General features: G+C 43.9%; 1 protein-coding gene across 9 annotated transcripts in view; it reads right to left on the reverse strand.

Annotated features, from left to right (window-relative positions):
- Positions 1 to 23,903, reverse strand: part of AMMECR1 (AMMECR nuclear protein 1) — a 144,777-nt gene that overhangs the window by 66,473 nt on the left and 54,401 nt on the right. Inside the window, exon 3 of one of the 9 annotated variants that reach the window (XM_084814141.1) lies at positions 1,427 to 19,261. The exons of the other annotated variants lie outside the window; for them this stretch is intronic. Within the exon in view, the coding sequence (XP_084670267.1) occupies positions 18,871 to 19,261 (391 nt within the window). The 3' untranslated portion in view covers positions 1,427 to 18,870. Of the gene's footprint in view, positions 1 to 1,426; positions 19,262 to 23,903 lie in introns of those variants that run through there. 9 annotated transcript variants of the gene reach the window in all.

Raw genomic sequence — 23,903 nt, forward strand, 5'->3', positions numbered from 1 at the left:
CAGCATCGTCGGGCAGCTGCCAGGTCCCAGCAGGGCCCACTCCAGACACCTGTCCTGGGTCCTCTCTTAAAAACAAAACGAACTCTTAACAGCTCCCAATGGCCACCACGTTTTTCCGCTTAATGCCCTGGGCGTCAACTCAACTCCCAGGGCACTGTGGAGGGAAAAAAGGCCACCTATGGGAGCTGCCAGTGTGACTCAGGTAAGCTCTCCAGCGCCACCCACAAATCCTAGGGGGACCAGCTGCATCACTGTAGGGGAGCACACTGGGTAGCACTTTGCCAAGGGCTTCCTTAGCCCTGGATCTAGCTAGCAATTTCAACTCACATCATCTCAACAATGCTTCAGGATCTAATCCGTGTTTGAAATGTCATTAACTTCAAGCAACAGACAAAGGAGTCTCATATCAGCTAATCTCTGTCCTCCTGAGAGTTTGCATGTGGCTGCTGCTTGACTTTCCCCAACGAGCACTTCCTTCATTAAAACCTGAAATACCAGGTGAATCGAGTCCTTGGAGTTAAGAGAATCCAGAAAAAACAGGGGAGCAACTTTCTACAAATATTTACTGTAATCTACCCTGAGGTTGAAGAGTAATAAATATGCTAGAATTTGAATAGCAAAGCCAATCTACTGAACAAGCTGTCATCCAAATTAGGCAGGCTGTGGGTCAGCTTATACATTCAACAGAATTAAGGAGTAATGCTTCTCCTGAACTGTACACTTTCAGGATGTGCGTGGGGTTAGATGTGTGTTTGGCTGCAACCCTGTAGGGAAAACAGACTCCCTGCACATAGAAAAGTAAAATGTTAGGGAGGAGGGTAGACTGAACTGTTCTCCTTGATGTGCTAGTTTCCTACATGTAGGAAATTCTCTTAACAACCACCCCCCAACACACACACACACACACACACACACACACACGAGAGAGCATTTGAACATGCAAAACTCCACCTATGTCTGAAGTGGTACAGTCCAGGCATAGCTCTGTACTTTGATTCAGTTGAACATTCAAGTATAAAATGGCTCAGGGAGGTGCCGTAGGGCTTTGTGCTTAACTCAGGGGATTAAACCAACCCCATTTGTTCAGGACAAGACCACAAAGCCCCGCTCCCCCCCCCCCACAGCAGATGGCACTGATAATAAGATTGGCAGCAAAACTTTGCAGTGAATCACCATCACCAGTGGCTCTCATGTCCTACGGAGTATAGTGCTGTCACTGCAAACAACAGAAACATAAGATAGGGCAAAGCTTATACAGATATTTGAGCCAGGGCAAACAGAAAGCCAGACTTACTGGAGAGTGTTCTTCCGGTCAGCAGGGGAAGGGTACAGAGAGCAAATGGTTAACAGTCTTCTCCAACCTGGTGCCCTCTAGATGTGTTGGACTGCAACTCCCATAATGCCCAGCCAGCATGGCCACTGGGAATTATGGGAGTTGCAGTCCAACACATCTTGGGGGGTGCCAAGTTGGGGAAAGCTGGGCTAACTTCTCTTCCAGTGGACAGCACAGCCAACTGAAAACCTTTCTGTCCATTCTGGAGAGAAAGAATCTCCCAGTCTTTTTGGCTCTGCCTTCTAGTGAAGAGCAAGGTTGCTCTGCTGGTCTTGAGCTCCTGCCAGGGAGTAAAAGCCCTCTCTAGCCATAAGCCATTATGTTTGCTGGGACTTCCCCTGAATCTCAGTTTCTTTTTCCAAAGCAGCTGCGACTATTTGGGAAAGGCTCACCTATTCCCAGGGCTTTGACAGGAACAAGGAGAATTATGAAGACAGCCATTAATTTAGAGAGCTATGGTGTGCGCTCGTGTTAACGTCTATTGATTTTTCCATTGCCGGGTTTTAGCTGGCGGAGGCCGATAACAGGCAGCGAGGGAATTCTCGTTATCCTGGCCATCAATATTTTCCTAGTGAAACCCCAGCAGCAATGATCATAATTCAGCTTTATCTAAAGTGCAGCCAAGCCAACAGCTTCTTTCATCTCACAGTATAAAGAGGAATGTTGCTCTCTAGAGAACAGCAAATTGTCCTGTTTCCAGTTTTGTAGAAAAACAACTTGGGGTGGGTGGGTTGTGTATTCTTATTATGACAGCCCCTTTTCTATCTTTGACAAGAAGCTCAATATGCAAGAGGATGGCGAAAAATTACTCAACTGTATGCACCCTCAAAAACTAAAAAGCAAGGGATTTATTTTTTAAAACACACAATGTCTACCATTGGGGCCAGTTAGCAGAATGCCCCCTACCCTATATCCAAATCTGTGAATGATGTGTACATCCTGAACTCTGCTGTATTGTTGTGAAGCAGAAAATAAAATGAAGCAACACTTGAGTTTCCTATGCATTGTATTTTGAATCGGCACACACTTTAAGAGCACACTAGCAGCCAACTGGGACAGAGGTAATATCATGAAAGCAAAAAAGCACATGGAATTGGTATGGTGTAATACAGAAATGGATCCTTGTTCCAGATGAAGATGACAGGAGGGTGGGGGAAATCCCTCACCCCAAATCTTTTTGCAACCTTTCTAAAGCTTTAGAACAGTCTTCCCCAACTTGGTGCCCTCCAGATGTTTTGGACTTTAACTCCCGTCAGCCCTAGCCAGCATGGCCAATGGTCAGGAATGCTGGGAGTTGTAATTAAAAACATCTGGGGGGCACTAGGTTGGGAAGGCAGTTTTAGAAGCACTTATGCACTTCCAATACTTTAATTAAAATCCACATTATTTTCCCCATATCCGAGACATGTAGCTATGTTATTTTATAGTAACAGCCTGTTTATGCTTTCAGTCAAGGGTGAACCTTCTTATTTTTGCAAGAACATCTCAAAATTTTTGAAGTCAACAAGTGGAATCCTAGGACAGTTTGCAGGAAATGGAGGGAATGGGGCAAAACGGAGGAAGGGGATTTCCCAGATTGCCCATAAACTACCACTTCTACGCAGAGATACACTATGCATTTACATGTCAGAGGGGCTTCTCTGTGGTGGCGGCCTGACTTCGGAATGCCCTCCAAAAGGAGATACGGGTGGTACTGACTTTTGTTTTCTTTTTGGCACCAAATGTTTGCTTTTTGCCCAAGCATTTTAACATTTTAGAATTTTACAACTTAGTTTGATTATTTTTGAACTGAATTGATTGTTATGTTTTTGTTTGGCTTGCTAGGTAAAGAGTCACAGTTTTAATTTGTCTTTTAATGTGTTATTGTATGGTTTTTATATTGGATTTGGGTTTTTTTTGTTTTTTAATGTTGTATACACTGTCCTGGGATCCCTAGTGGAGGAAGGGTGGCTTATAAATTCTAGGGATAGATGGATGGATGGATGGATGTAGGTGGGCAGAAAGGCCTAGCAACCACTAACACAATCACAGCCTCAAGAGATACCAATGTGGTGCGGTCGTATGATAACAAGGGCTAAACCAGAGGTGGGCCGCTTGGGGTCCCTGACCTTTCTTGTGGTGGGCACCACCAAATTGATGGGGGTGATGAGAAAAAAGCTGCACTTGTGTTTCCTGGGAAAGTGATTTTGCATTAAAACAAGGTGTACACTCCCTATGCGCTTTGTTTTAAAGTGAAAATGAGGCATTTTTCTCGCCACTGAATTGCCACTGAAGTTTGGCAGGTGTGTGCCCACAGTGGGTGGAAATTGGTTGTCGGACCTCCAAAGTTGCCTACTCCTCATCTACACCAAGCGAGTTTGTTCATTCCCCGCTTCAGCATACCCAGACTTCTTAATTTTGCATCTAGTTCAAGAGAGCGACCCCCACGTGCAAAAGGCTAGCAGTCTGAGAACCGCACAATTTCAGGGGCTGTGAAGAGGGGCTGCTTTGTCGCCTCCACCTTTCTTTATGTTCTTTTCAACATTTACAACCTACCTTGCTACGGAAAGTACACAAAATACATTTTAAAACAACACTCTCAAAAGTTGCAACTATCAGGTAAAATGACTCAAGATACAAGACAAGGCAATACTTGCCTCCCCTTCCAATGTGGACAGGTAGTCACATGGGGGTTTCAAAAGTAGATACGGACAAGTGGGTACCTATGACAATGCCTGTTGGGAAAGAGGTGAGGAGGGTGGGAAGGGGAGAGGGAAAAGAGTCTCCTCTCTCGACACCCTCATTGTATGCCAGTCCAGGTTTAAGATCTGCCAATGAATAATTGGTTCAAGTTTCATCTTATGTGATGAAAAGATTGGTCTTTTCCAGTGGCCACCCAGGAGCTTTGGAACACTACTCTGAGATCTGTTCCTTTGGCTCCTTTTCTCATGGTATTCTGGAAGCAAGTAAAGATGTTTTGTTCAGCCTCTGCTAGGTGGTTTTCTACTGGTCCAGCGGCTGTTTTCTATGTTTTCTCAGTTTTAATGTGTGATTTTAAGATATTTTATAGATTTGCTCTGTATACCACTTTGGGCGCAGTAGCTGAAATGTGGTCTAAATGCTGGGCAGTATCCAAGCTGACATGAGCGCTACCATAAATTACATTGAGCTAGCATAAGGGACCTCTTCACTATTCCAGCTTAGGAGCAATGGTCCTGGGGCAGCAGCAGCAGGTCCTTCTGACCACTGGATTCACGGATACAGCAAGATGATGGAACTGGCAGCCTGTGTAGGGCAATGCCTGGCATCAGCAAATCCCTGATACATAGTGGTTTCACAGCACTGGCAAGTCCTTTTGGCAGCCTTCTCCGGCCTGGTGCCCTCCAGGTGTGTTGAACAGCCCTCCAGGTGTGTTGGACTACATTTCCCATAATCCCCCAGCATAGCTGTCTGGGGGATTATAGGAGATGCAACCCAACATATCTGGAGGGCACCAGGTCAGGGAAGGCTTTCTTATAGGGAGGGACCATAGCTCAGCGGTGGAACACAAGCTTTGCATGCAAAAGGTTCCAGGTTCAATCCCCGGCATCTCCAGGTAGGGCTAGGAAAGAATCCTGCCTGAAACCCTAAAGAAGCCACTGCCAGACAGTATTGGCAATACTGGGCTAGATGGACCAATGGATTGACTCAGTACAACGCAGCTTCCTGTGTTCCTATGGCCTGCCCGGTGCACGGTGCAGGCTGACAGAGCATCATGGCAGAACCAGCTACATTCCAAAACTCCAATTGGACTGCAGATTTTTCAGAGTGAATGAGCTACAGGAAAAAGGCTGGGGGCACCTGTGGGTGGGGGGATGGAAGTGGGTGGCTTGGCCTGCCCGATTTGAGCTCGACTTCAGCATCTGCTGAAGACTGACACTATGTTTTGGAGGAGCCCTGGGGATTGTTGGGGATTTGTTTAAGTGTTGGGAATTTGGTTAAGGCAGTGGGTAACTTCCCCCCACCTGTCTTATTTTCTCTTCCACCCACATTCTCTTCCTTTCTTGTCCAGACAGCCTGAGGCTCGCACCACATGCACTAGTTACAAGACATCTGAAAGGGGAGGGGGACAGAGGCTGACATTAAACATGAGAGTGGCAGACCCCTATTGCTAAACGCAGCTCTGCCCCCACCATGTATGGATCAGGGGGTGGGTGGTGGTGGGAAGAGGGTGGTTTTAAGAGCAAAAACTGTCCCTTCCCTATGGCTAACCTCCCTGCAATCTGTCCTCTACAGTTTCCTTCACTCAGACTCAGAGACTGGAAGTAAATCTGGCTTGGAGAAAGCACCTGAAGGCGGCATGGTACTTTTGCAAGTTTGATGGCTGTTAATTAGGATGCAACTTGCATTACAGTTTGGTACATGCCGATCTGCAAAGGCACCTGCATAGCAAGGGCTGGTGCATGTCAGTAAGGAAACAAGGTTAGCTTTCTAACATATCTTTCAGTACAGGAAGGAATATCAGCATAGCCTATTTAGGAAAATGTTCAACCCATTCGGAGTGTCAGCCTCTTGCTCACCCTCTCCAGGAGTGAATTGTGCTGTGCCAATGTTTATTTGGATGCAGTATCTCTTGATCACGTGATCAGTGGCTAGAAATAATGAGTTTCAACAGAGTAGCCGGGGAGATAACGCATTCAAATAAATGCAGTCCAGTACAGTTCATGCAAGACTTTTTCTCAATGGAGGGTTGCTAACTTACAATAAAATAATTGACTTGCTCCTGTGCCTTCAACAGCAGCTTGATCTGCAGGAATTAGCAAGTGCTGCTTCTCATCTCCAGGAAGCTTGCAGCAATGGCTAGTATCCACAGATCATGCTGTTAAAGGCACGGGGCAAATAAAAACTACTGGCAAGCCTACGAGGGGCGAATGTGCTGGCGAGACTCCTACCCACAGCACTTCCCAGAATCTAACGAGTGAACAAGCTCTACAAGATAGATGTCCTGCTCTCCAAGCGAGGATCTGCCTGTAGGAAAACAGAGCCTGGAAACTGGCTTTTAGAAGGAGGAGGAGGAACATGGCCTATGAGCAGAGACTCTGACGCACGGTTGTGTAGTCTGCTGGTTCATGATGGAATCTCTGGAATGGCAGTTAAGGTGGCATAGAGGTTTCTAGCTATCTCAGCTGTAAACCTGATGGCAGTGAGTTGGCTGCCTACCATAATTGAGCAAAACCAAAACAGAACACCAGCTCTGCATCTGTTATGATTTCAGAGCATGTACTAAGCACTTTTAAACAGGAATTTTAAACAGGAAACAAACAAAACAAAACACTCTTTTAGATATTGGAGCGAGAAACACAAGAGCCAGTAGTCAGCACAGAAGACTGATAAACCTGGGAGGAGAGAAGGCCACTAACAATTATAATGGACAACCCAAAAAGGAAGAGGGGAAAAGGGAATGTGGCCTACCAGTTTATCACATGCTGCTAAAGTGAGCATTGGTGTTTAAAAGGCATATAATATTTACAACTGAAGCATAATATTCCTTTAGCTTGTTAAAGCTATCTCTCTCTCAAAGGACAACACCTCTAACTTGCCCACTAAAATGCAATGTGCTGTGTAATACTGTATCACAAACTAAGGTGGTCTCAATTCCAGTTTTATGCTAGTCATCACAAGCCACAATTGGGTGGCAATGCCACACTGGGTAACTCTGCATCCATTGAATATTTATTCAGGGTTAATAAGTATCACTGTTAGGTATATAGGTATATAGGGCCGCGGTGGCTTAGTGGTTAAGACGCTGAACTGCAGACTGGAAGGTCGGCAGGTCAGCAGTTCGAGACCCGAGTGCCGTGTGACGGAGTGAGCTCCCATCCTCAGTCCCAGCTCCTGCCAACCTAGCAGTTCGAAAGCAAGAAACTGCAAGCAGATAAATAGGTACCGCCTCGGTGGGAAAGGTAACAGCGTTCCGTGCACCTCGGTGTTCAGTCATGCCGGCCACATGACCACAGAAGCGTCTTCGGACAGCGCTGGCTCTTCGGCTTAGAAACGGGGATGAGCACCGCACCCTAGAGTCGGACACGACTGGTTGGGGACACCTTTACCTTTAATAGGTATCACAGGCCTATTCGGCCTACAGCCCATCAGCCATAGCCCATCAGGGGTTCAACAAGGATCCTGTTCCTCTAGCCTGAGTGGGAATGCTGCATCCATCTTGGCTGGTTCACAACTGGGGAATGCCTGGCCTGTCACAATGGAACCACCTTCTAAAGCAACTATCTGAGCATCTACCACGGTGCTGCTCTTTTATCACGGTAGGCTTCCTGCACATAAGCAAAGCTGGTCATGAGAATATATGAAGCTGCCTTAACAGGGAGATGACTGCCCCATCAAGACAAACACTATCCACTCTTACTCGCAATGGCTCAGTCAGAGGTTTTCCCATCACCTGCTCCCTGGTTCGTTTAACTGGAGATGCTGGGGGTTGAACAGTGGACGTTCAGCATGCAAAGCATGTACCCCACCACTGAGTGATGGGTCCTGCAGAGTGAAAACAAGCCACACAGAGTCTCTGTTGGTTTCTCTTTGACATTTTTTCAGGTATTTAATATGTATGGGCTTGCTTTTGAGTGAGGGAAGGTGTCCTTCAGTGGAACAGAAAGCTAGAAAATACACGCATTCACCACGTTATCTGAACAGATTTTTTAACAAATGACTAATTACTCTTACTCCTGTCTCACCCCACGCACACTTTCTTATAAGTGTGAACTGCTAGATATGATGAATTTGTCTCTGAGGAAATACAGACCCACTCACAACCTCTGCTCAAAAGCACACAACAGGGCTGAGGAACCTGTGGTCCTCCAGTTGTTATTTGACTCCAACTCCCATCAGGCAGCATGACCAATGGCCATGGATGATGGGGAGTGTAGTCCAAAACATCTGGAGAGCCAAAGGTCGCTACTCCTGGTATACAAAATTAAGATGCAAGTATGTGAGAAATTATTACTTTTGCCTCCATTTTCAAAATTGCAGAAATAGGGGTCGATTGCCGGGGCACTCTCTAAAATGACTTTTTAAAAAAGAGACACACTAGTTATATTTGTTCATGGTGGTAATTCTGAGAATGTGATGGGCTCTTTACCCTTACCTGATGCCTCCAAAGAGACACCACCAGTGTTTGCAACTGCCCAAACACTTTTCAGGTCAATGGAAGGGCTGCTTCCATGGGTTGGCCATGTTACCATAAGCCAGACTGAGTCCAACTACAAGCTGCTTCAGTCCCTGCCCCCGCTCAATTTGAAGAAAGAGCCTGAAGCCCTAGACTACAACTTCAAGGTGCCAAGAGAAGAAGAGAATGCCATAAACACACCTCCACATATCCCTAATATATTGCATCATCTTGTGGATTTAAAATTGTAAGACGTTTTGGAGCTAATCTTGGCAGGCACCTGGAGCATTACATAAATAAATATCATCATCCTTTGGATAAATTAATATTATTCAGTCAGGCGCAAATTCCTTAAAGCAAAATAATTTGACTCTAAATTAAAAACCCTCAAAAGAAAGCTTTTTGCTTGGCATAGTTGTTATTTAAAGCATTACTGCAGTAAAGACCCAAAACACACCCAAAGAGCTAAGGCATTAAGGGGCATTTACTTTTTAACATATGATGTGTCCATACTGGATGTGGTGTGGTATGGTGTATGTCACATCTATGATAAGGAAGCTCACGACTAGGTTAAGTGCGTACAGGGTTGAAGTCTTAATGATATGCCATCTCTGCTGGAGGTGCCCAATGCTTATTGGGGATGCATCCCCAGTTCCTTACTCATTTCTACACACATACATTTTTGTAAGCCTTATTAGGCTGCGCTGGATGCAATTCTATGCCTTCATGTAAAGTATAATCTCCCGGAGGTGTGGCTGTATGAGTTATTGTGGCCCAAAGCTTGGTTTGGGGTGCATACCCCTATTTCCTTATTTGTAATTGTTATTTGGGGTAATGGCTGTAAACTGTCTTGAGGGGCTCCTGCCCTGAAAAAGCACCCCAGAAATATTTTAAATCATCGTTATTTATCATCATCATCACCACCACCACCAGCACACACTGAAGAGCACTGCACACAAAAAAACCTGGTTTAATCGGAACCAATTGTCATGGATCTCAAAGGGGACAGTCCCCCAGTTATGGAAATATTATCAGCCTTCCCCAACCTGGTGCTCTCCAGATGTGTTGGACTAGAACTTCCATCATCCCCAGCCAGTCTGGCCATTAGTTGGGAAAGGCTGAGATATATGATATGGGGTAGGCCAGACTGTTGGGAGTGTAGGGGCATATAAACTTTACTTCCTTATTGAGGCTGATCATTCAGGGCAACACTTTTAATTTTCCCCATAGGACTTCCCTAATCCAAATTAATAATGGAGGATGTGTGTGTGCCTGTCAGCGCTATAGCTCCAAGACTGTGAAACCTAGACACCTGAAACTTGCCATGCATACTGAGGGGACCCTAGGGGTGTGCACTCCTGGGTTATTTGGTTTTTTAAATGCATCCATTAATTTTAATTAACTTAAATGTGTCTGCATGTTTGAAGCCTGCAGTGCCACCTTCAGCAACTAGGCAACAGATTTTCCTAAATAGCAGTGTTAGGGTTCCCCTTATGACCTGGACCTCCTGAGCAAATCCTTAAAGATCTCTTGCCTCCTTAAGAGTCCCACCTTCCTTCTTTTAAGCTTCTTCCCAATAACATGGGGTTTAGGCTGTAGACGTGGGGTGATTGGCACCCTAGACACAGGGTTTAACCACAACAGTTTACTAGTAAATTAAAGCAAGGAAATCACAAATACAGGTATTTACACAATAGAGCTGAGTGATACAAAAGGCATTAAGAGAAAATAAAAGTTGCAAAAACACACGTTCCTCCACCCTAGCGGCATTTAGACTTCTCCAGGCTGATTCTTGCTGCTCTCTCTTGCTGCTCTGATCTTTCTGACTCTCTGGTCTTCCTCTGTCTGGCGCGCTCTCCCTTTATATCCCCTCCTTCCTTAAAGTACTGTTTCAAACCTGGAGAAATGAAACCTAACTCTGGAAAATAAAACCAACCAGAGAAATGGAATTACTCTTCCCAGGGTTACCCTCCCTGCAAAAACAACCCAGGCCTCTAGGCCTGACTTTTTCCTTTTTCTTGCCTCTGTAGGCCTCACACCTTCAGAAGCACACAGGTTTGTAACCTATACAGTTTGAAGACAGGGGTGTATTGCCTGAGGGACAGAGTTATATGCCCCCCTCCCCGCTGTGGGGCAGCCCCAGGGGGATGGAGTGAACTGATCTCTCTCTCAGGGGACTATAGGGGTTCACCAGGGCAGGGGCCATACCTAGGGGTACCACTAGGTATGGCTTCACTCAGGTGGGGCGTATGCAATGTGTCCAACTGTGACAGCTGGGTAACATTGTTTGAAGGCTTCACTGCATCAAACTAAGGGCTATTCCAACCCATGCAAAGCCAGGTCTGTTCGCTAGCATGGAAGAAAGTAAAGGCATGCATTCAGGCAAACTACCAGCCTGACTAGTCCTGCCTCTGGTAATCTCAGCCGCTGGAGTGAGAAACGTATTTTGCCCTTTCACTTTCCCCGCATAACTCAATGAAAGCCACTGAGAATCAGGCCATCTGTGAGGCAGGAGGGGGAGAACCGGGCCAGCCCTTTACCTGCATAACACGTACACTGCATGAAACGGCCTTATACCAGGTCAGGCTATTTGTCTATATAGCCCAGTATTGTCTACAATGACTAGCAGCAGCTCTCCAAGTTTCAGGCATGGTTTCCCTGGCCGTGAAATAAGAGCTTGTTTTTAACTGGAGATGACAAGCATTGAAACCTTGTTAGGGCATTCTGCATACAGAGTACGTGTTCTGCCATAGAGCTCTGGCCCCTTTTCAAACCTTCCTCAGCGGGGTTGCTATCTTTTTTGGGATAACACAGGGGTGGACAACCTGTAGCTCTCCAGCTATTTTGTCCTACAATTCCCATCATCCCTCGCCATTGGTTATGCTGGCTAGGGCCGATGGGAGTTGTGGCCCTCCTGATGTTTTGGCCTACAAGTCACCCACTCCTGTGCTACTGTGATGGAACATTAGGTGAATGGGGTGGGGTGGGGTGGGGTGGGAAGTCAGGACTAGCTTGACATACATAACCACATACATAACCACAGCTGTTTGCAGAAAGTCATTGTCAAACTGGAAAGTAGAGGCTTTCTGTCCCAGGGCAACTGTGCTCATAGCTTCCCATTCAGAAATGTACTTTATGTTGCGCTACATCATACTCTTTACACCACCCTAATAGTCAAGTCTGCCTTTCCCTGTCCATCAATCCTACTGAACCCTTGACAGGCTATATCTTTCAATAGTCTCCATGTTCTCTTCTCTATCCAAGTCTCTTAAGGAGCTATCCTATGCATGTTTAGACGGAAAGAAGTCCTACAACTCCCAGCATTCCCCAGCCAGCCACTGTAGGACTGTAGGACTTTTCCCCATCTAAACATGCATAGGATTGCACCCTTAACCACCTTATTTCTCCCTTTACAAGCTTCCTTTCCAGCCCCTCCCACACACCACACTCCTTACTGGTGTTGCCCAGAGAATGTGTTCCAGAGAGATTTACACAGCTGTTTCAACTAGCAGCTAATAATTAAGTGAGGGCATGACACAGCCCCACTGCAACACATATCCCCCAGTGTGTGGCTGTTGCTGAGCCCATCACATCCAGTTTTCTCCTGGTGAACAGGGAGAGCCCAGCACTTCCTGACAGGTGTGCTTGAGAGTAGTTCTAGGGTCAATAACAGCTTATACTTATGGGCTATGCCCCATGTCTCCCAAACCTCCAGTTAGTCCCGCAGCAGGCTATTCGAATTGACGTTAGAAACCACTATAGAACTGAGCAAAGAACTATCTCCGAGGCAGGCAGGAGGAATGTTTTTCTGTGCTGTTTATACTAACTGGTGTTGAAAAGCTGCAGCATGCCCCAAAGAAGCAAACAGCTGGCAAAAATAAAGAGAAAAATGAACTTTATTTGATTATGATCTCATATCTCATTATTTCTACATCAGTATCATTGCAGAGGCCAGATGCTTGATATTCAGGATTCTAATTTCAGAGCTTGTTGTCACCCAAGCAGCTACAAGAGTTCACGTAACATGCTTGCAAACATGCTAGAAATAATGTCCTAACAATGAATTCCTAGTGTGACCCTGAGACATGCAAAGTCTATTTAGTATTCACTAGAAACCATACTTTTTAAAAAGCCTTTTGTCATTCTATGTGGGAGTAAGACTAAGGAAGCATAGCTAAAACTGGGAGATAAAGTAGCCCTGACTGCAAACGAATAGAGTTCATGAGATGATCAGAGTGTCAGAATTGCAGCCAATAATTTTAGTACCTATGATAACATTACATACTGTGAAATCCAAATGGTGCAGATGTATAACTGTTACTACCAAAGGGTGAAGGTATCCAGCTCTAATGAATTATCTATTTGTATCACTGGAGATAGCCATGCATATTTATTTATTTATTTATTTATATAATTTACTAATTATGACTTTTAAACATATTCACTGAGGATTTACATTATTTCCAATCTATGAAGGTAGTGCATAAATGTGCAAAGAATGTAATGAATAACAGTCAGCAATACATTCTGTTGCAATTGCTTCTTTATAATCAAATGTGCAAAATATACCTCTGGGAAAGTATTCCCCTCTCCCCACAAACCTAATGCATACACTCTTCAAGTACTTGAAAGGTTGTCACAGAGAAGAAGGCCAGGATCTCTTCTTGATCATCCCAGAGTGCAGGACACGGAATAATGGGCTCAAGTTACAGGAAGCCAGATTCCGGCTGAACATCAGGAAAAACTTCCTGACTGTAAGAGCAATACAACAATGGAATCAATTACCTGGGGAGGTGGTGGGCTCTCCCACACTGGAGGCCTTCAAGACGAGGCTGGACAGCCATTTGTCAGGGATGCTCTGACTTAGATTCCTGCACTGAGCAGGGGGTTGGACTCGATGGCCTTGTAGGCCCCTTCCAACCCTACTATTCTATGATTCTATGATATAGCATACATTAAAAATGAGAATCAAGAATTACAAAACTGTCAGCATGGAGGAAGCATGCAAGCAGGGTAGCTAACATCAGAGTACACCAAATATTATACAGAGTAATTTACAAAATATTTTGATGACCTTCACTACACAGCTAGCATCACGAAACTCAAAAGGTGCATAAGATGAGCAGGAACCAGTGTACTGCATTTGAAATGAACCAGCCTAATGAAACAGTATCTCCTTCTTAGCAGAACACTGCCAGAAGCCTGCCTAGCTGACAGACTTAAAAAAGCACTATTATATGTACCACATTCCTTTTCTATCTGTTAAAAAACAAAACAGCTCTGCTCCTCCCAGCAATTTTTATTCAAATGTAATCACTGAACAAGAAACCCAGGTCCTGAACAGAATGGACAGATCCCAGGATGTCAAGGAAAGCGTCCATACTATTCTGCCTGAAGAAAACAAAAAGATGGAAGACTCATGAGTCTCCAACGTGACAGCTGCTCAAAAGTAATAAGAAGGCAGGGCTGACAGGAACTCGCTGAAAATGTACTCTACAAGCGGACACCAAAATGTGCACATTCTCCAAAATGTGTGTTAGTGCGTTAGTAGCCTGATCAGGAGTTATGTTAAGGCCTCAAATTAAAATTGGGGAAGTTATATGGAATGGAGCAATCACTAAATCTGGATCGAAAGGTATAGTAGAATGCGATAGTAGAGTCTTGAGAATGAACTATATCACTTCAGACTTCACGTGGAGATGCCCTTTTTGTATGTTTTGTCACATCAAAACCTCCCTGCAAACAGAAATTCAGTACATCGGGGAGAAGTGCTAATGTCCTAATCGCAGGAAGGGTTTTAATGGGACGGAACATACAAAAACGTGATCTCCTGCCTGTACTCAGAAGTGGAACAGTCCATTCCACCATGGACTCTACCACCTCATTCTGTTGCATGAGTAGACTGAGAGAGATTAGGGACTTTTATGGTTTAAATCATGAAGTTGCCCATAGACATCTACACAAATATCCATCATATTAAAAGCAAACAAGTTTTAGTGAAAGAAAAAGATCTATTGGGGAAATTAATTGGTCAGGGGAAAGAAAGAACCACAATTCAAAAACAGAAAGTTTTCTTTCAGCTCTATTATAATACATTTTCCAGAGCCTAGGAGATTTCAGGGTTGTTTTTTATACAGTGGGAAATGGAAAATGCATCAACATTTCAAACGGAGGCAGAGGAGAAAAAGGAAAATCACCCCCCTTAAACTACAGGAATTCTGCTGTAAAAAAACACAACAACTAACTAATAATTTAACTAATTCCTTCAACATTCCTCATCTACGCTCATGATGTCTTCCCAAATCAATTCTTCTGTTCGTATTCTCCCACATACCAAGTCAAAATAAGGAAGGATGGACATATGCCTCCCTCTGGGGTGGGCCAAATTGATCTTTCTCTTGACTAGAGAAGGTTAGGAGCAAAAACATGAAAAATGTATTTAATATACAAAGCAAGTGCACTCTGGCTGCCTTGATCTAGACTACAGTAATACTCTCGCCTGACAATGACCGCTATAATTACTTTGCCTAACTGCCTCCAAATCGTTTTTGCATCTACCCTCCAAATGCACATATCCTGCTGCTACACATAGGATTACTATGAAATGCATGGATGTGATTTGTTTTGGCTGGCAGTTATTCCATAACAATGGTGGTAATGCATTAAAAAACCACCTGTTTACAGGCCGAGGGAAATTAACATTTTCAAGGATTTCTCTATGGGGAAAAAGCCCAAGGCACTGTGTAACCTTAATAACTACCGACTCTTTGGAACAGTGCAGATCTAACACTGGGTACCTACCAACCAAAGTTTGTAATTCAGAAGCATGCACTTTCTTGTCCTTCTGGCTTGTTCTAAGCATGGTTTTGCACTAAACAGGTCCCCTCTCTGTGAGATTTTGCAATCCCAGTTCAAACTTTGGTTAGCATCAATCCTTTTTTACTACTGCACCTGCATTAAAGCAAACAAGGGAAAGCAGTGAACACGATGAGAATAGTCTTGCTGGATCAAACCAAGGGTCCATCTAGTCCAGCATCCTGTTTCCCACAGTGGTGCCCTAGAAGCCAACGCGCAGGGCGTGATCACAATTGCCCTCCCCCACTGTGGATCCCCAGCAACTGGTAGTCAGTGGTATACTACCTCTAAACTTGAGAGGTTCCATCTAGTCATCATAGCCAATAGCTTCCGAATAGATCTAATCACCATGAATGTATCTAATCTCCCTTTTAATACCATCTAAGCTAGAATCCGTCAACATCATTTTGTGGCAGCAAATTCCATTTGCACTGAAGAGGATGAGCAGAGAGTGTGCGTTTCTAAAGCTGCTCCCAATTTTCAAACTATGGTGCACTAGGCACCAGTTTCAGTCCACATCAAGTGCTGGGATTTTTTTTACCCTTCTGGGCTGTCATACTCTTGGACTTCTCCAGTGACAGGACTGTTCTTACTTCTCAAACCACCAGGCTCACAGCTTGTGTCAATGCCTGGTCTCTGGCTATGCCGAACACCACGTGCTAGAACAAAATCTGTTAGCAGAACAGACTGCCTTCACTCACAGTGAAAAGACAAGCTGCTAGCAGCTTTGAAAAGGAATCCTGCAATGAACAGCACTTGCCTGGTCTGGAATTACTAGAACAAGTGTCAGTTATGCTGCCACCCATCTTCAAGCTTTCCCCAGTTAGAGATGTGAAGGCCCAGGAAAAAAATTAAAACATTCAGAAAAAAGCCGTTTCCCCCCATTTTCCCCCAAGGACCATTTTAATTATTTTCTGAACTACTGAACAGCTTTGGATTATGAAATATTTTCTTTTAGAATTTAAAACAAAGTATTTATATATCGTTACCCAGCCTTTCTTCCCCCCAAACTGATTTCTAAAAACTATGTAATAAGAACACTTTTATAGAAAGACAAGAGATGTAAAATGTCTAGAAATAATGAAGCCATAGGGAATTTTTTTTTAATCCTCTCTGTAAGATTCCCAGCATAGTTAGTTCTTTCATTCCTTATTAAAGTTATTGACCTAAAGTATATTTTACTGATAGACATTTATGCTCAGTTTCCCAACATGTGAGCGGACTCACCACTGTGCATTCTTGACAGTAAATGTGCATTCTTGACAGCGTGGGTTTTGTTCTATACAGTCCTATGTATGGATGATGCAGCAGTATTTAATGTAGTTCTAATCCATTCAGACAATCATTAAAATTTACCAAATGAGCTTACTTTTAAAAGTTTGAAAATATAATCATAATTTTATGAGGAAACTAAGTCCTACATAAAATAACTTTAGGAATAGAAAGGCTGTTTCATGTTCCTAAAGCAGCCCTCCCCAACCTGGTGCCCTCGAGATGTTTTGGACGACAGTGCCCAGCATTCCTGGCAATTTGCCATGCTGCCTGAGGCTGATGGGAGCTGAAGTCCAAAGTATCTGGACAGCATCAGGTCGGGGAAGGTTGTCTTAAAGCAGCAACATGACTTTATATCTGTAAGGAGCACTAAAAGAATAAGTATTGCTTATTTTTTCAATTTTTCCAAAATTTCCAATTTTTCTGAAAAACACGGGAAAACCCCCATTTTTTCTCCACAGTCTTAGAATTTCTGGGAATTTTACATCTCAATTCCCAGTAAGACCCAGTTCTACCTCTCTACCCCAGAACTTCCTCCTCCTTCCAACTCCCACCCCCTTCCTCTGTTTTTCCCCCTGTGTTGTATTTTACATTGTAAGCTCCTGCGAACAGGGACCTGCTCATTTTATTCTCAAAAGTGTGAAGCATACTGATGGCACTATAAGAATAAAAATAATCCAAGGAGGTTGAGTGATCTCTCACAGCATATAGATTCATTGTGACTAACAGACCGCCCCCCCCTCAGACCACTAGGCAACTTGGAAAAGTTACTTGATATGAATTGTGAACCAAACTATTATGCAAGCATAATAGCTTAAATTTCATGGGTCCATTTATCTGTTCTGCTTTATGGTGAGCTCTTTAACAAACATAGGTGCTTCTATTACATTAAAACCACTTTGTCAGGAGCGCCCTAGCGGCCTCTTTCAGTAGACTCCAATAGCCAACTCAAGACACAGACAAAAGCATTCTTTTCAAGGCTTTAATCCTTTTACAACTTAATGACTCTTTCAGATGCTAATCACCAGAGACTAAGCAAGGAAAAAGCAGAGTGGCCTTTGCGCCGAGTAGGCAGTTGATCCCCATTTGAAGGAGAGTCACTTGAAAACCCTGAACTTATGGGCTAGGGAGAGACCCTCCCTCTTTCCCTTGGGTCCACGGGAGGCGGCCGTCGCTTGCGCGCCAAACGGGCACTACACCTCCATCGCTCGTTGCTCCCTGCGCCTGCGTCGAGCATCTAGCAAGCCTCATTCCCGCACTTTCTCACTGCTAGGATCACTATCTATCTCAGGAATGGCGGCAGGAGGAATCTCTGCCAGCTGCTGTGCCTGTGAGGGATGAGCTAGCTCCTCTCCCATGGATTGCTGATCCTCCTCAGAATCAGAACTGCTCTGGGGTTCTATCGGCTCAGTTTCCACCCTGACACACTTTTAGCTGTACTTAATCCTCAGAATAGGTTTGAAAATATGTAAATTAAAAGAATATCCTGAATAAGATCTCTTTGTTTTTGGCATTAGATGTTTGTTTACAGGGATAATTAAAGTGAAAAATGTTTGGAATGCTTTCGTTAAAGTATCAAAAATAGTATGGCAAATGTAAGCGAAATGATCTCAAAGTGCTTATGTCACCACTTTAATAGCACAAATGCATGCATATCATCAGAGGCTGGGGGTACACATTTTGTTTCTACTTCATTACTTTCTGTGGAAGTGGACAAGAAGTGTTGCAATGTGAAAATTACTGCTTTATAGCACTAGACCAGGAACTGTGGACTCTGGTACCTTAAACTCTGCTTTTCAATATGAATTGCCACCAATACCAAGGTGGGCTAAACTTCTTAGTCAATTAACAAAAAACATACTGTCGTGATGACACAAAGCTAGTAACAATGCCAAATTTGGGAATGAGAGGGGTTTGGAATATGGATAAAAGTATTCTGGCAAGTCTGTTCTGAATCAGGCCCATCTCTTCTCTCCCTCCAACCAATTGTGAGGCCAAGTTTAGAATGGGGTTGCCTGGCCTCACCCCCCCCCCTCACTGCCACTGTGCCCATCTCCTTCTCTTTCCCATCCAGGTTTACTAGGTGGTGACAGAGAAGCTGTGCTGCAAGTCTCTATTAAATCACAGAACTCTGCTAGGAGCATCCCATCCACTAGGACTGCTGGAAAACATTTAGGAAGCCTGGAAACTAAGATATCCCAAGGATCCTAATATCACAACAACATTGGAGGGCATGATGGAGGATCTGTCATGAGGCTTTCCCCACCTGCCCAGGCTAGTCAGTTCTGAGTAAAGGAAAGAGGACAACTGGTGTGCATTGGGATGAGTTGCAAAGGGGGTATTCGGGCCCTATTGTGCTTCTGAAGGCATCACTAGGAAAACAACAGGCAGACTCTTCAAAACTGGCTTGAAAATGAAATAATTTACTGATTTGGGGGGAGGGGGGATAATTTGCTTTAGCCAGCCCCATTCTGAACTCAGATGGAAGGGGAAAAGGTTCACCCATCACTACACAAAAAAGCAATTCTATGTAAGCTAGTGGGAATATAAGACTCAAGAGGAAAACCTTAAGAACGACTGCTAAACAATACATGAAAAATAGTTTGTCAACCTGTTCTGAAATGATGTAGTAAACTGCTTCCAAGGTCAGTAAATTCTTGAAGAAGCTGCAAAACACAAGGCAATTTTTTCATAATCTAGATTGCTATACTTCACACATTCAATCGGTTTACTCAAATCATACATTTACTCTGAAGAGGTATTTTACTTAGGTCCAAAGCATAATAAATGCTTCAGTATATCTGAGAAACATGGTTTTTCTCTCTCTTCTACTAGCAGATCATCACACAGTCACATTCATGAAGTACAGTAAAACAGTCCCACCCTCCCAAAATTACCCACATCAAGAAAAATGAATTTCACATACAACCTTTAGTTAGAAAGGTTCATCGCTGTGTGTATTCTCATCCCTTCAACACAACATGAGCAGATGTGGCCAGTTAATGAGGATGCAATTCCACATCATTCAGAGAATGTTGCTAATATATCTACCAAAAATAATAAAATTCAGCACCAACCAATATTACGAGAACTGATTTTCCATCACATTGCAACCTTTAGCTCCATGAATGAGGGGGAAACATTCTGGACTGATGCATCTGGCTCTCTTCTTATTTTAAACAGCATTAGCACAGCAAGCTAGTTCTGGAATTGCCAATTTCACTCTTTATTCCTTACTTACAAAGGGTGACATTACAGGCAATAGCGGGAGAGAGAAAAGAATAAAAACGAATGGCGTTTGAGACCCATCTATTACCAACCTATTTTTTACTACCTTTCCAGAAGACAATCTACGCTGCCTTCTGCCCAATGGACCTGGTTCAGATGTAACAACTCACTATGGGTTAAACAATCCACAGTTACTTGGGGCTGGCACAGCCGTAAGCAAGCACGTTGCCACATGCCCACTCACCACTTCTGCTTTGCACCAGCATTCATAAACAAACCAGGAATGCCAAGTTCCTGGGTTGTTTAATGCAACATCCGAGCCTGGAACTCTGGCTTGCTGAAAGACAAACAACCCAGAGTTTGAAATTGCGTTAATACTTTGGGTAGTTTGTCCATCAACAACTCTGAGTTCTGGGTTCAGACATGGCATCAAATAACCCAGGAATGGTAGCAGTGAGCGGATGGGAGTCAGTGCGTTTGCTTGCTCTGGCCTGCCAATTCATGGGTTAAACAACCCATGAATTGGTGTTACATGTGAACCAGGTCTATGGCAATCTCTTGGAAACCTCTTGTCTGTGAAACTACAACTTCATGTGACTATGAAAACTGTCACACGGAGGATAGTAATACTGATCTAACTTGCAAGGTTGTTGTAAAGATGACAAGACAACATATGTTTGAATACTTGAAAGTGTTTAAGATATTACCATGGGGGAAGATTAGGGGGCTTAACTAAATCCACAAGCTTCTTCCTCTAACCCTCCCAGATTTTAGCCAGACACACAATCCATAGTCTTTTAAACTGTAGCTAAATAATAAAATTAAGAGAACTGTCACAAAATAGGACCGTACCCCCATTGCCCCCTCCCCATCATAAATGGAACAATGGTCCTGGTTGAACTGCCCATGTTCTGTCACTCGAAGCACTCCCCAGATTCATTTCCAGTATCAGAGCCTCCAAGTGGGGGAGAAAATGTGCTTAAAGCTGTGGAATTTGGATAGGTAAGGCAGGGGAGAGGAAGGGTTTTGCTCTCCTTATTCACACACTACTTGTGTGTAAAAATTAGACACCCCCCCTTTGTACATGAATCAGGCAGATGTGAACAAATGTGGATGCCCTAGTCAAGTGTAGTTTGGCCCTAACACTATGGAGAACCAAGATATGGTCTCTGAAATCTCGGGCTGTGGAAGTTGCTATAAACTGGGGACAGTACAAAGCCAACAGCCCCCGAACAAGAAAATCTGCAACAGGGCTACGGCAGCTCCTTGAAAAAAAGGATGGCTGAGATAGCAGAGTTTATAAAGCATAAAAATAATCGGAGTGTTCCAAATCACAGAGGTTTGTGAAAACGACTAGGCAAGGCACAAGAAAGAGGAGGTCAAACCATGGGAAAGCACAGCTCTCAGTTCCCGTCAAGGCATGGAACAGAGTGGGGGCTGCCATCAATACATGCTGAGCAGAGTCAGGTATGAAACTGATTTGTCTCATGCTACAATGGCCAATCCTGATGACTCTCTGGTGTTTGTCGATTCAGATTCCTTTGTGGGTGGAGGTGAGAAAATTATTCACTACGTCAAAATTATTCACAACTTATCTCTTTTCGCTTGCCTCTTCAAAGGCAATAAAGCTGAGATCCTTGGGATTACTACTCAGCTGCACCTCCACAATGATGAAGTGAACTTTAATTAACGGATACTAGTTGATATAAAAGAGCATCTTTCCCCAACGTGCTGCCCTCCAGATGGTTTGGACTTTTAGCTCCCATGAGCCCCAGGAAGCATGTCCAATGCTCATGAATGCTGGAAGGACGCATCTGGAGGACACCCGGTTGGGGAAGGCTGTGAGAAAAGGTCCTATGATTTTACAAATGGAATTTTCCACTCAAGAGTCCGAGTAAGAGTATACTGTAGCTACATTCTGAGTTAGGTATCCTAAAAAAGATAAAACTGGCAAGTACATGAGTAAGAGTGGTAAATCCCCCAAGAACAGTAATTCAACAAACTCAGAGACAGATTATGACCATGTTTGCACATCACTTTAAGCCAGGAAGCCACAATGTGCACAAGGTCTGTGCTAGTGCATGCAGCCTGGCACCCTCTTGCTTTTCTTTGTTGGCTTGTTAGCCAGGTTTCTTAAACACCTCACAGAACAATCTCTGTCTAGGCATTGTACAAACTAAAATGTAATAAATACAATAAAACATACAACAGTGCAATCCTATACATGTCTACTTGGAAGTAAGTCCCATTGAGTTCAATGAAGATTTACTCCCAGGTAAGTGGGTATAGGATTTCACTGTAAATCATTTATTTTTAATGTATTATTACATTTATACCCCCACCATTGTTCCTCTTGCAAGGAACCCAAGGCGGCTTATATGGTCCTGTTCCTCTCCATTTTATCCTCAAAACAATCCTGTGAGGTAGGTTAAAATCTAACATGGCAATAAAATCCACTATCACGAAAAAATCCAAACGAACACATACCAGCACAATGCATAATAATAGAACACAGATTACAAAAATTAAAAAATGCACTTATAACAGGAGCTAAAGCAAAACCACATCGACTAATAGATATTTTCTAAAGCCTGGGAGGGGGTGCACCACCGAACAATCCTTCTCCCACATGGCCACCCTCAAAATTCTGATTGAGGGGCACACAGAGGAGGGCTTCCCAAGATGATCTTACAGCATGGGTAGGAGGAATATATGGGAGAAGGTGTTCCATAAGATACCAGGGCCCCACGTTGTGTAGAGCTAGGCCAAAACCAGCGCTTGAAAGTGGGCCAGGAAACAAACTGAAAACCAGTGCAGGTGCAAAAGGTCTGGCACCATCTGCTCATAATGTTTAGTCACAGTTAAAAACCCCCTAGCCATGTTTTCCACTAGTTTCTGGACCAACTTCAAAGGCAGACCCACATACAACACATAACTCACGTTGATCCTCCCACTAACGCAAGTGGGCAAACAAAATGGATAGTTTGGCATTATATTCAAACCTGGGATTATGGCTTATTGCAACCAAACAAACCAGGATTTGCAAACCAAAACAAACCCTTGTTTAAAGCTGGTTTGCTATCCTAGCTTCCTTGGGTGTGATAAACCATAATCCCAGGTTCATATATAATGCTATGCTATCCATGCCTGGTTTATTTACTGGCTTGCGGGAGGAACAAAGCAGGAGGGAATGGGCTGTGTGCACCAGCCCATCCACATTGTGGTTTAATAAGCCAGAACTCCTGGTTTAAGGTGACGTACGAACACAGCCATTGGGTCAGTTTCACCCTCAACAGACTGAGGCAGATAAAAGAGATCTCTGACTCAGAAGAAGAGAGAAGTGCAGTAGATGAGAGAGGTTACAGCAGATGAAATTCCCTTGCAAAATGTCATTCTCTTACAGAAAGTAATGAGTCAAGCTATTGGAGTCCATTCTACAAGCCATCATAACAGAGTCTGTTTTTCAGATCCTAGCTAAACTGGATCCAAAGGGCTTGACTGTTCCTTTGCTTACAGGATTGCTGGACGTTTCCAGAGAACGCATGGGGAAAACCAGCATCAGGTCCAACAATAGCACAACATCACGGGAATCTGTATAGTGTGCAAGAACTGACTGGAGTCTCCATTCTCTTACCCTGTCTCATTCCATGGTAGTAAAAGGCTCCCAGAGGCCTCATAAGGGGGTCACAAATAACAGTTCCATTTGACAATGTGGGCAGGTGAGTGAACTCATTAGCGAGAAGGGAGTATTCTCTGGAGGCTCGCTGCTTAAAATCACAAATTACTAGGCAATAATGGTGATATATCAATTCTTTTTATGAGCAAAGTCCCTTCATTTCATATGCCTGAAGAAAAAATCAAACCCTGCCCAGGTCTTCTGTAAAGAATCGTGGCTATATACCATCTGGCAGCAATGTCTGTCCTTTCCTTTGATGAATGTTTGTGAATGCTGAAGTCCATAGGGATATTCAAAAGACCCTTCCACACACACACACACACACACACACACACCTCCATTCACACATTCACCAAATGCATGAGAACAGAGCAGGATCGTGCCCACTGGTCACGCCCATTCAG

Source organism: Heloderma suspectum, chromosome 9 (assembly GCF_057233095.1).
Source record: "Heloderma suspectum isolate Gila_16-S chromosome 9, 16-S_ref, whole genome shotgun sequence".
NCBI lineage: Eukaryota > Metazoa > Chordata > Lepidosauria > Squamata > Helodermatidae > Heloderma > Heloderma suspectum.